At 37.9% G+C, this 12,850-nt stretch overlaps 1 protein-coding gene across 1 annotated transcript; it reads left to right on the top strand.

The window, feature by feature from the left end:
* The first annotated feature begins 8,083 nt into the window (after positions 1-8,083).
* Positions 8,084-10,853, top strand: ciao2b (cytosolic iron-sulfur assembly component 2B). The gene is made up of 5 exons (XM_031743910.2): positions 8,084-8,339; positions 9,370-9,449; positions 9,706-9,831; positions 9,975-10,020; positions 10,127-10,853. The coding sequence occupies exons 1-5, from the start codon at positions 8,213-8,215 to the stop codon at positions 10,225-10,227; spliced, it is 480 nt and encodes a 159-aa protein (XP_031599770.1). The 5' UTR covers positions 8,084-8,212; the 3' UTR covers positions 10,228-10,853.
* The last annotated feature ends 1,997 nt before the right edge of the window (positions 10,854-12,850 follow it).

Below are 12,850 nucleotides of genomic sequence, written 5' to 3' on the forward strand. Positions count from 1 at the left end.
GTTGCTACAGTCTGGCCATTCCTCTCTGACCTAGAGAACTGGATATTTTCTCTTTGAACATTGTGTGATTGTTGGTGCCAAAGAGGCTCATCTGAGTATTTCAGAAAGTATTTCCCACATGACCATCTCTAAGGTTTGTAAAGAATGATCTGACAAAGTCATTTAAAAATCATTGTTTTTCTTCACTGATGTTTGGTTTGAGCTTCAGTAGGTCATCTTGACCATATCTTTATCCCTCAATGCACTGAGTTGCGGCCATGTGGTCATCAGATTACATGTTGACATTAAAGAGCAGTTGAACAGGTGAAATTTATAATGTGGCTGGTGAGTTTATAACAAAATGTAACAACAACGTGTGTTCTTTGGTTGTTTTCAGATTGGTTTGAGCTCACAATTGAGCTGATGTGTCATGAGAGAATGACTATAAGATTTAAACAGAGCAAGGTTTCAGTTTGTTGCTGATACATTTGGTGAAACTTTGTTGGACTTATTCTGTTTGTGTGTGAGGCTGAATCAATACAAAATCATTTCTCCCTCTATACCCTCATATGTCACTGTCTGAACTCACTCTACTACAATCTTATGATCCTTTCAGACTGAAGTCTCCCTCTGAAGTCCTGTCTATGTGCTTCTCCCTCTTCTCTCTATGGACAGAAGGTACATTTATCACAGTCTTTCCTACATAAATCTGACTGAAAGAGAGAAAAACAACCAGCACCCTCTTGTGAAGCTATCCTGAGGTTCACTGACTGGCTGCAGGGCCTCTGTTCTTGTCTTCCTCTCTGCTGTCACTGTTTAGAAAATAAACAAGTTCATAGCAACTGGCTTCCTTTACATATCAAGCTTTATATTTCTTTAAAAGGAGGAGTTTTTTTATTAACTCCACCTTTGTTAGAGAACTGAATGTAATATTTGACGTAACAACCTTACAGTCACATACATTAAAAAACACAATATAATCAATATTACTGTGTTTTCATTTGGTAATGAGACAGGGGGTTATGGCTTTCAAAAGAGAGCAGAGGCAAGCCTGCTTTAAATATCTTTTTAAAAGATGTTTTCAGTACAAAACTAACCAAAATGCCCTGCAGAGAGAATTCAAAAGTCCTGCCAAAGCGAAAGGCACTGAGATATAACTGCAGACCGAACAAGAAACATCAAAAAAATATTGCAGTCTTTCAATTTTGTGTGTTGTGAATCTCTCACACAAGAGCAGTTGAAATGTTTAGCAGTCAGTCTGAGAAAACACAAGGGACGAGAGCAATGGGGGAAAGTCAAAGCATTGATCTATATCTCCAACATCAGAAATATTTCCACAGAAAAATAGGACCAGCTCATCCTCTGTTCTTGCCAGCATGAGTTGGGCATTAACTGACAACTGCTATGTCTGGAAATGTATGACCTCCAAGGGCTCAGCCCACACCAAACTTCAGCGTTGTGATCAAACTGAGCTTCACGGATCATGGTGGGAATTTAATGAGCTTTTATCGATTCTAGACTTGTCGAATGGACCGACAGGACAGTTGGGGGAAAAAGGCCTCTTTCATTTTAATTTCAATTATTTTTGTGTGGAATAAGTTGTTAACTTTTATTTAAATTTATTCAGCTCAAGGGACAGTTTAATCTGGAATTTCCTTCTCCATTGCATTTTCATGATAATTAAATATAAAATACATTATTCACATTAGTTTGAGGCCTATCAATGTGAGATCACTGAACATTTGAAGGCCTGGAGGAGGATCCAGAAGTATAACTGCAGCTTTTCTTTTGTGATGCACCACTAGCTGTTGAAAAGCAAGTAGCGGTGTAAAGGAACAAAGTCAAGCCCTGTGCTTGTGGTAAACATTTTTATTGGTCAATAATTCATTGTTTGCTCCATAATTCACCATTTTCAAGAAGACATCTCAGCATGTTTCATTTTTGTCTGGCCCACACTGCGAACGTCTCATCAGCTGTTGTTACACTAATAGATTAAGCTAAAATGGTTCAGTTGACATCGGAAGGCCTTATCTTCTGTATGAAACTCTTCAAATGTTCAAATATTGTGTGATCTTGCTTCTTTTATTTAAATATTATAGTCACAAAACATCCTAAGATTAAAAGCTGCAGTGTTGCTAGATGTTTTTAGATTAGAACACTTACATCAGGACCCTTTGTTCCTCTGTTGTTCCTCTCCTTTTGTTTCCTGTTTTTGCTCCCCTTGCTGTTTCAGTTCGCATCTCTCTGGCTCCACTCCAACCAGTATGTACCCCTGTGGCTCATTGACTTGAGCAGTATATGTACCCTGGCTCTCTGCTTACACTCCTGCTTCAGTGATAGTTACGCTGAGCCAAAGATCAAACCTATATTACCTTTAAAAGCCCCTCTTAAACAATCGTTAACTTGTCTTCAAGTGCTGTGCATCTGGGTCGCGAGACTGGCATTGTTAATTAAAGACCAGGCTTTCTGGATGATCTCCTGTATTCTTGATGAAATGATCAACATTATTAATCAGCCACAGTGATATGTGTGTGCATATGTGATTGATATGTATGAATAGTGTTGCCAGCGCTGGAGGGCAGAGATCTGTGGAAATAAACTATTACACGTTACTTTTCATGAGCTGTCATGTTGATCATCCCTTATTTAAGGCTCATTTCCCCACAAGTCAGTGAACAGCCAGAAAACATTGATGCCTGATTGGATGTGATGGTGGATAAATACACTAAGAGTAAAGATGTGGGGAGGTAGAACCCCACAGCAGGAGGACTCTCGTGTCAAACCTATACCACCTTAGAGGAGATCACATCTTTTAGAGATGACCTGGTGCCTGTGGAGCTGAATGACACTAAAACTGGAAGAAAAAGAAACAAGTGCACTATCAGAGGGATGCAAGTCAAGAGATGAAAACAAACAGAGGACTGTCCCACTTTTTATTTTTTACAAAATCAGTAGGCTATATTAAATAAAATGAAAACAAACCAGAGGGTGTTCCATGTAAAGTTGCTGCAAAAACATTAAGGATGTCTAAGGAAGAAATGACTCAAATATAGCTTTGACTGAAAGCATGCTTGCTATCTCATTACTAGTGTGAGGAGTCAGCAGTCGAAATATAGAGAACAGTAGAGATTCAAATTGGCTCCTGAGAGGTTTGAAAAAAATGATCAAATTTGGAAGCTGGATTTGCATTTGCAAGACATTTAACACTTTTTAACTGGACCCTGAACAGAAAAGCTGTTCTTTCAAACTGAAATGGTTAGTCTTCATGTTTTTGAACTGGAGTTTACTTCTCTATGTGGTTGAACTTGAGGGTTTTTATCAGCTCCCTTGACATCCAGTAGCTCAAACTATTATAAGAGATGACAAGTGAGCCTGCCAAAGTATAAACCTGTTTCATCTTCCTATGTTTTTACACCTCTCTCACTTCCTCTGTAAGACTCCATGTGTCCCTGAAACCTGTGCTGCTCCCCTCCTACAAAAAAATGACGAAATTATTAAGTAACTGATCCAAAGGAGGAGCCATATCATACTATAGAGTCCCACCAAACCTGCGCTTAAAGAGCTGAGCTTACATCAGCTTAAACAGCCCATGAAAGACATTTACTTTGCTTTTTTGTCGCTGGATGATATTAAATGAGACACACAAAACGCTGAAGCCGCTGTTAAAAATTGTGAGCTAGTTTAATTTACACCTTCAATAAATGTTCTGCCACATGCTTTTTAGAAATAGTTGTTCAAATGATAGTCTCTTTGGCTGGTTCCTTCACCTAATTCCCCCGAGGGCGAGGTAAAAGCAGAAAAGAAATTCTTCCTGACTCTTCGAAATTGCTTTCCAAAGTAAGTCATCTTCTGCTGTCACTTTGTGACTGTTGCAGTCACTCTGAATATGCACATTAATGTGAAACAATGAGCAAACTCCTGAAAAGGAAAATGTGAACATTTCTAAAAGGCTGCAATTATAAAACACATAGTTATTAACTTTTCAACTGGAACAATACATCATTCTAAAAGACTGAACAATAATTTGTCAGAACTGTAATAATGTGATACTTTCCTCTTTAAGAGGAAAATGCGACCTGAAACTTAAAAAGAAGCATGATCTCTCATCCATTCTCATCTCACAGTATGGTTATAAACCATGAGTTAGATAAATAATTTAAAACTAAAAGATCTTGATTTTGCAATTTCATGTTTAATTCAGTGAATAACAAAACATAGGTTTAGCATGAGTGAACACATAATATAAAAGCCTATGTTCAAACTTCATTGTTCACTCTGTTTGTAACTTTTGTAAAGAGAAAAAAAGTCTAGTTTCTATAGTTTGTATTTCTCCTCCAAAGGTTTACCTTTGACCTTGTATATTTAATTCAGTATTTCATAAATGATGAAAGGCATCTCATTTTCTGACAAGACACAGAAACTCTCTGTGAGACTGCAAAGTTTGCCTCAATATGTATAATATATTTTATGTGCTCCAGTGGCCAAAACCCATAGTACAAAAGGTCATGGCTTTCTGGGCTTAATTACAACTTGAATTATCAGAATTTACACAATATTGGTCAACTTTTTTTAAATGAAGGTTCACAAATATGGCAGCAGTGTGTCAAGTTAAACCTAAAATGTACAGGTGGAAATCACTAACCCGGTAAGAAAAAATTAGCTTTTATGCTGATGTGGCAGAGATTTTTAAAGCATTTAAATGATACAGTTTCACTGATGTCTTTTACTTTATAAACTTAAACCATGATCCTAATAATTTGCAAGTAAAGGTGACTGCATGCAAGACAAGACTTGTTCTCCTGGAAGTATATTTGTTTTATTTTGCTTTTATTTCTGTTACAAAAATGAATAAATAAAATGATAAAATCTCTCAAAATTTTCCAGGATTTGTATTCCCACACTGGTGACCATTTGCGTAGCTGCCTGGATATGCAGAGAGAGGGATATGAGGGATTCTACCTCCAAAAAACCATCAGTGCAATGCCCTCCACAGGTCAAATAATGACTTGTTGCAAAGTTGACTCGAACAGAAAAGAGAGCAAGAGCAAAGCTCACCATTAACAGGGAGAAGTGTGAAAAACATCAAAGATCAAGAAAAAAAAAACAGGAGAAGCACAGAGAGTAGCTGCACTGGACAGTTTCCTTTCGTGTTTGATAATCAGTTTCCCTTCACTACAAAAGTTCTTTGCATGTTATGACTTCTTTCTCCTCAGCTGCAGGGGCAAAGCTACAGAACTAACAAGTAGCCGAATCATGAAAAATAGCAGTCGACATTACTGGTTATTCAACCTATTTTTGCCTGGCCCCAGGTGACAGTAGACAGCTATTATACACAGACATGGGTCTACAAAGCTCTGCCTGGCACCTATGGACTACCATCACACTAACATGCAGGGTCCTTTAGTGACTGTCTGCTTCTTGCTACTGTTCTTACATCACATAGCAAGAGTGAAATTTACACTCCTAATGTCAAGCACTGACCTGCGTTCTGGTGTGACTGCTGTCCATCAAGTGGATAAATCACATTTACATTGTCTTTAGTCTTTATTTTAATGCCATGAGCTATGTTGTATTAGACAAATGGTCTCAAGACTGAAACTATGAGTTTCAGTAAAGTTACAGAACAGGGTCACTTAGTAGTGATTTCCATAGTCAATAATAATGTTCCAAACTTCCTCTAGCATTAACATCAGCACAAAAAACTGTGCACAGGGGGCTTCATGGCATGGGTTTCTACAGCCAAGCAGCCCCTGTAGGTGTCATTTTTGGCTCAGTACTTTTGTCCATATAATGCCCACTTTCTCACTCTAATAGGAATCTCAGTGCATAGTTTTGGGCAGTCCTCAGAAAAAATGAGTTACCATAATTTAAAAGTTGACTTGAGAGGGAAGTTCAAGCCTTCTATGCTTTTCCATTTCTCTGCACCTAATTTTTGCACTGCATATTTCAAAAAGCTACAAATACAGTCAAACCTAAATACCTCTTTGGAATAAAAATTGCTCTATAGTCCTCATAATCCATTTTTTGGGAATACATTGTGACATTAAGGAAAATAATCTACCCATATGTCTGCATATTGCTAACATTTGCTGCTATTTTTATGGCAAGCTGTGAACTGGTTGTCTGCAGCTTTGTTGTCTCATTATGCACATCAGGTGTGCTGCTCCAGGCTCAACACCACCAGTGGTTCTCTATAAATATGGAATCCCACCATGCTCTGAACACAAAGACCAAATGAGGAATAATCACATAATGCACACAGTGCATGGCAGCAGCAAGCTGCTCTCCACAGGTAGCTCCATTTTATTATCAGTACTGTTGAGAATTTTAAAAAAGACTTCTTTAAATTCAAAAGCTTAAGAAACCCATGTCTGACAAACAGTGTTCATTTTTCACAAATGTTTTGACTTCAGAACGGGATATTATTTCCTTCACATTCACAATGTCAGACCATGAAAAACTCACCTCTCTGGACTCTCTACATTATGCAGCAGCAAACTCTTACTTCTCATTCTGATAGTGCACTGCATTAATGCGAGACATAAAACTTTCCTGTTTGTGCCTCATTTATCTACATGCTTCTAAACTTTTCATCCCCAAATGCTCAAGGTTTTCTAATCAGGTGTTCTGATTAGACATTAAGCTTGTGAGATATTTAAGACTGGTAATGTTGATATGATTTTAATTTAGTAGCTCATTAAGATTTTGCCTTTTATAATGAAAATTTTCGGTCTTTTTCATGTAGTTGCAAGACACTGAGGTTTTGGAGTCATCTGTGCTGATAATGTAATTCTTGCATAAATTGGGCTTAGAAAAAATGTTCACTGCTGGTCATATCTAATTTCACAGAAACAACTATTTATAAATAGCATTTTACCACCTGAAACCAGAATTGTGAATCTAAAGGTTGTTAGTCCATATTGTCACAGTTAGGAAAATATTTTCGCCCTTTTCAACTGTCGCTGCCCTTATCCATGACATTTTCATTAAAACATGTGTCAGCAGCCGTGTGCAGTCTCATTATATGCACATTTTTTTCAAAAGGTGAACATATCAGGCTGAAGTAAAACTTCACATCAACCACGCTCCACATTTCCAGTGACTGCAGCAGTTCATTAAGATTCTGACTTGATAGAAGTAGTTGATGGTGATGGCGGTTGTGTAGTACAGAAATGAAAACCATATAATAATTTAATTTTATAAATAAAGTGCTTCCATAACCAGTTTGTTTTAATTTTTTCAAAGATAATCATTGCAATGAGTTTGTAGGGGCTTAACATCAAAATGGTGAAATTACTGTGTTTAATTGAGTTGTAGATACCAGTTTAGCTTTGAATACAGATACATAATCTCATTATCATGCTCGAGCTTTGCTAACAGAGAGGAAATTCTAGGAAACTAAAGTGAGGACTCATAGCTAGCCCACCAATCTAAATTACCACTGGTGGCTTGTCATAAATTTATCAGGATACACTTTTTACTGTGCATAGATGAAAAAGCAGAATCTCTCTTCTTCCCGATAATAGGTCAAATGTGTTTGAAAGAACATGCAAATTAGATCTGATTCAGGTGTGCACAAAATAAAAGAACTGTGAGAAAAAGAAATATGTTTTTGTTAAAAAAAAACAACACACAAACTAAAATAAATTTAAAAAAAATAACGTAATAACGTTACATGTAAAAAGTCATGTGAAATTAAGATTATTGTGGTCAGTATATTGTTATTGCAACAACACTTCTATTAAAGCGTATTTTGTGCGTAAGGTTGTTGGTGTCAAGTGCTAAAATGGGCGGTATCTGCCATCTGCCGGACAACCAGGGAGACAAATGCCAGTAAAAAAAATTATATGTACAGTCAAAGCCTTCAAAATGGGAAGCCTGGGAAAATTTGAACATAACAAGAGAATAAGCAAAGACTATGAAAGGAAATTTAAATGGCTTTTTTTTTTTTAAAACAAACAAACATCTGTATAGCTTACTCCGTCTCACGTCCGAAAAGGCACTCAGTTAACTGAATACGTATCTTACTGAAAGAATGCGTATTTAGCAGGAAAGAATTTGCGGGTACTGTTCCTTTAAGACTGTAGAACGTTTATGTTTTGGACTCTGCGGCTTTCCGTTATTCCAGGAAGTACTTCATGAGGGCGCTAGTTGTACAGCTCGTTTGCAGCGGCAAGCTCTGACAAAATACGAGGTTTTTACTGTTTAACGTGGACTAAAATAAGCGCTGAACATGTCCGAGGGGACCCGCTTGGAGAATGCAAACCCTGTGATTTTTCAGCGGTCGGGGGAGAGAGTACAGACGGCATCCGAAGAGGATGAAGACGTCCACGACCCCATCGACGACAGAGAAATATTCGATATCCTGTTTAAATGTTTTACTGTGGTTTAGAGTGGATTTACACCTTAGAGATATGCCCTTTATCCTTTTTTCTAATGATGTTTATGTATTATATTATTTGCCTGACTTAAACGCTAATACCAGTGCCATTCAGCTAGATAATGGGGTGAAATCGAGGGAGTTAACAGCAGTTTAAGAAGTAGCCCGATTGTATCTGGGTTTGCCGACAGGTAATAATAGTCAGTTTCTTAGTATTGAAAACTTAACTAAACATTTTGAAGTCAACTGTGTTTTAATAGGTTAGTTGACCATGGTAGATTAAACTTATAAATACCGTTAATGGTTTGGGTTACGCAATTCGTATTCTCAGGGATTGTCTCATTTTTGTAAATATATTTTATTATATAATTTGAACAGTTTGACAGTTTGTAATTGAGTTATTGTTAAGCTGATGTTAGCATTAGTTGAATGATTTCTTGGACCTATGTACAGTGGCTATGCAAACAGCTTAAAGTCAAAGGATCAGACAGTTTATTTTATTACAAAATCGCACCTCTTTAAACAGGTTCACTTGTGGTTCATAGACTATGCTTCAATCTTTTGTACAATGACTTTTAAGCCATTAGCTACCAGTTTGGGTTCAGGAGACACACACCATTACTACTTATGATCAGACTTAAGTTTTTGATGAAGCTTCTGGGCATTATACAACTTATTTTCACCCCTAATGTGTTTACATGCCAGTGATGCATCTTATTAACATTTGTTTTCTCTTCTTGTCCTTTCTTCCCCCTCCTCCCAACTGGTTATGGCCAATGGTAGTACTTTGATGAGCCTGATTCTGCTGGAGGTCTCTCCCTGTTACAAGGGAGCTCTTCTGTTCCACTTTTACCAAACACTTGCTTCACAGGCGATATCATTCTTGGCGTTTCTCTCTAATATTGTTGGATCTTTACTTTAATATCATTAGTACAGTGGTTACAGTAAGGCAGAAAAAGAAATATTTATTATTTGTATTATACCGTCTTGAATTCTTTAACTAAAGTTACATCTGATCAGATCTATCAATGACCCAGAGCATCCACTGTCACTGGAAGAGCTCAATGTTGTGGAGCAAGTTCGAGTTAAGGTGTGGTTTTTTTTTTGCTTCCTATTTTATACATTTTTCCTATGTTTGTAATAGTGTGAATAAGGAAATAAAAAGATGCTCTGCAACACACTTGCAGATACTTTAGTAAAGAAAATGGTTGAAGACAGTTGAATCCAACAACAAGCATTTCATTCAAAAGTATTTACAGTGAATTTCATTGTTAAAAATGAATGCAGTATGCTGTTAGGAAGATAAATTGATGAATGATGTTTATTATTTGTGTATGCTCCCTCAGGTTAATGATGCAGAGAATACTGTGGGTGTTGAGTTCACACCTACCATCCCTCACTGCAGCATGGCAACACTCATTGGTCTGTCAATCAAAGTCAAGCTTCTGCGCTCCCTGCCAGACAGGTTCAAAGTATGTTTATGCATGTTTTTTCACATGACATGCACATTTAACCTTAAACATATTTTACAGTGTCAAATTTTTCTGTGCTTTAATCTTTTGTTATTTTCAGTTGTGGCCTACATTGCAGTATATTTTTTTCTATTTCCTCTCAGATTGATGTTTGTATCACTCCTGGGACTCATGCTTCAGAGGAAGCAGGTAAAACTCCATAGAGAGAAAGGAGGCGAGATGGAATTTTAGACCATTTTTACCAGTATAATCTAATGCATTTTTTATCATACTGTTTATGCCATTTTGTGTACAGTGAACAAACAGCTGGCAGACAAAGAGAGAGTGGCAGCAGCTCTGGAGAATGCATCTCTACTGGAGGTGGTCAACCAGTGTCTGTCCACCAGGAGCATCTGATCAGCCAGCCAGCTTTACCCTTGTCAGCTTTTAGACTCAGATTTTTGCAGGAGGACATGTTTGGTTTCTTTGAAAACTTGCTTTGTATCTACCAACTATCTGCACACCCCTACCCCTGGTATGAGTAGCGTGATCAGGATCATACAGGTTCTGTACATTGGCAACATTTACTGAATAAGAGTACAGAGAAAGCCAATTCTTAAATTCCCAAAGAATAATATAATCTGAGTGTAAGCTCATAACACAGTCTCGTTTGGACAAAGAAATTATTCTTCCACCTGGAAATTTTAACAGTGTGAAAATGCAGAGAAACTCTACCTGTTACATTTGTCATATACACTCACCGACCACTTTGTCGGGTATATCTGTTCAACTGCTCATTCATTTAATTATTAATCAGCCACTCATATGTGAAGAACTAAATGCATTTCAACATATATACATGAGAAAGGTCATCCGCTGAAGTTTCAGTGTAATTTAAGTGATTTTGAATGTGGCAAAGGTGTTGGTGCTAGACTGGCTGGCCTGAGCATGTTATAAAATGTTTATCTAGTGGGGTTTCCCCACTCTCCATCCACTTGTGGGGTTTACAGAGAATGGTCTAAATAAAAAAGAGAAAATATCCAGTGAGAGGCAGGTTTCTGGGTGAAAATACCTTGTTGAAGAAAATGGCCAGACTTGAAGGCCACAATGGCTCAAATGACTACTCCTTATAAAACCAAACTATGCTGAAAAGCATCTCAAAATGCAAAGTAAGTCAAACATTGAAGGAGATTGGCTAAAGCAGCAGAAGACCACTCTGGGTACTGGGAAAATGAGGCTACAATTCACCAAAATTGGCTGGTGTGATGAGTCTCAATTTCTGCTGACATTCAGATGGTAGGGTCAGTATTTGGAATAAATTAAAAGAAACCATGGATACATCCTGGTTTGTATCAACAGTTCAGGCTGGTAGTGGTGGTGTAATATTTTGGGGGATATGTTCCTGGTACACTTTGAGCCCCTTGTAACAACTGAGCATCATTTAAACACCACAACCTACCTGAGTGTTGTTGCTGACCATGTCCATCTCTTTATGGCCACAGTTTACCCATCTTCTCATGGCTGCTTCCAGTATCATCCCACAAAATTGAAGTCTACTCGCACTGGTTTCTTGAACATGCGAATAACTTCACTGTACTCAAATGGCCTCCACAGTCACCAGATCTCAATCCAATAGAGCAGCGGTCCCCAACCCGCAGGCCACGGACCGGTACCGGTTTGTGATTCATTTGGTACCGGGCCGCGAGAGTTGAGGCTCGGGTGTGAAATTTATGGTTTTCGGGGGTTTTATCTGTTTTATCGTTATTTTTTATCATTAACTCTGTTTCCCTGGATCCCATGTGTTATGAATAAGTCTTCTGTTTTTTGGTACCGGTACTGGTTTTATTTAGTTGTATTTATCCGCAACACCTTAAAGGCCAGTCCATGAAAATATTGTCGGACATAAACCGGTCCGTGGCGCAAAAAAGTTGGGGGACCGCTGCAATAGAGCACCCGTAGGTTGTGTTGGAATGGGAGATTCCTTCAAATCAGCACCTGCTGTCTCATGAATCTGAACCAGAATATTGGGAATATTGTTTCCAGCGCCCTATGCCACAGAGAATCCAGGTGCTGCTGAAAGCAAAAGGGGTTCCAACGTGATAGCAGTAAGGTGTACCTAACAAAGTGTCTACTGTGTGTACATTAGTAGCTTTTTTTATACTCGCATTGTGACTCATAATTTCTCTGCAATAATTCTTGTATATAATCTTAATGTTTTTGAAATGTTATTAAAATGTACAGCCTATTAAATCAAAATGATGCTTTTGTCTTTTTTCCCTGTACGTGTACTGTGATGTAGAACTTCTACTACAGAGCTGGAACACGGCAACTGTTTATTTAGTAAAACTTGTTTACATTACTCCACCAGGAGGCGGACTTGTCTTATTCGTGTAAGGCGAGCCACGTGAAGCTTATGTCCATCAGATGTGAGGAGGCAATCTGGCAGAACAAACTGCACCACTGATATGTCCAGCATGCTTGTCCACCCACTCACCAATCAGCTCGGATTTCCTTTAAGTCCTTTGAGCAAGAAGGGCTTCTGCATTGTCACAAGTATTTCTGAACTCATGTTGTGTAAAAGACGTGTAACTTAAGCACAAATATGGAAAGAATATGTGAGTAAGATCTGATGTGAGTACATATTTCAAAATGTTAAAATCAAGTAAAAGAATGATAAAACATGGATTTGGTTTTGTTTTTAATTTTAAAAGTAAGTATCGCGATACAGCTGTTTGTCTCGCTGGGGGAAAAAGTTATGTAATCAAACTGTTGACGGTCTTCTCTCTGAGCGTGGAATTTGGTGTTTCTTTCCAAATTCAATGACGTCAGAAACCCTTATATATAGTGTTTGTGTGTCTTTTGAGAAAATAATTGTTTTTCAGGTTACACTAATGCTGTTTTTTCTCTCTCTTGTTCCACATCTGGAAACATTGCATCACTATTAAAACTGCGGATAAGAGACCCTGCCGGCACAGCTGCATTGGCCGAACCCAGAGTCATACCTTCAAAGAGTTGAGCCAAAGAAGGAGGAAAAATACTG

The sequence above is a fragment of the Oreochromis aureus genome, linkage group 13 (assembly GCF_013358895.1).
Source record: "Oreochromis aureus strain Israel breed Guangdong linkage group 13, ZZ_aureus, whole genome shotgun sequence".
Lineage (NCBI taxonomy): Eukaryota > Metazoa > Chordata > Actinopteri > Cichliformes > Cichlidae > Oreochromis > Oreochromis aureus.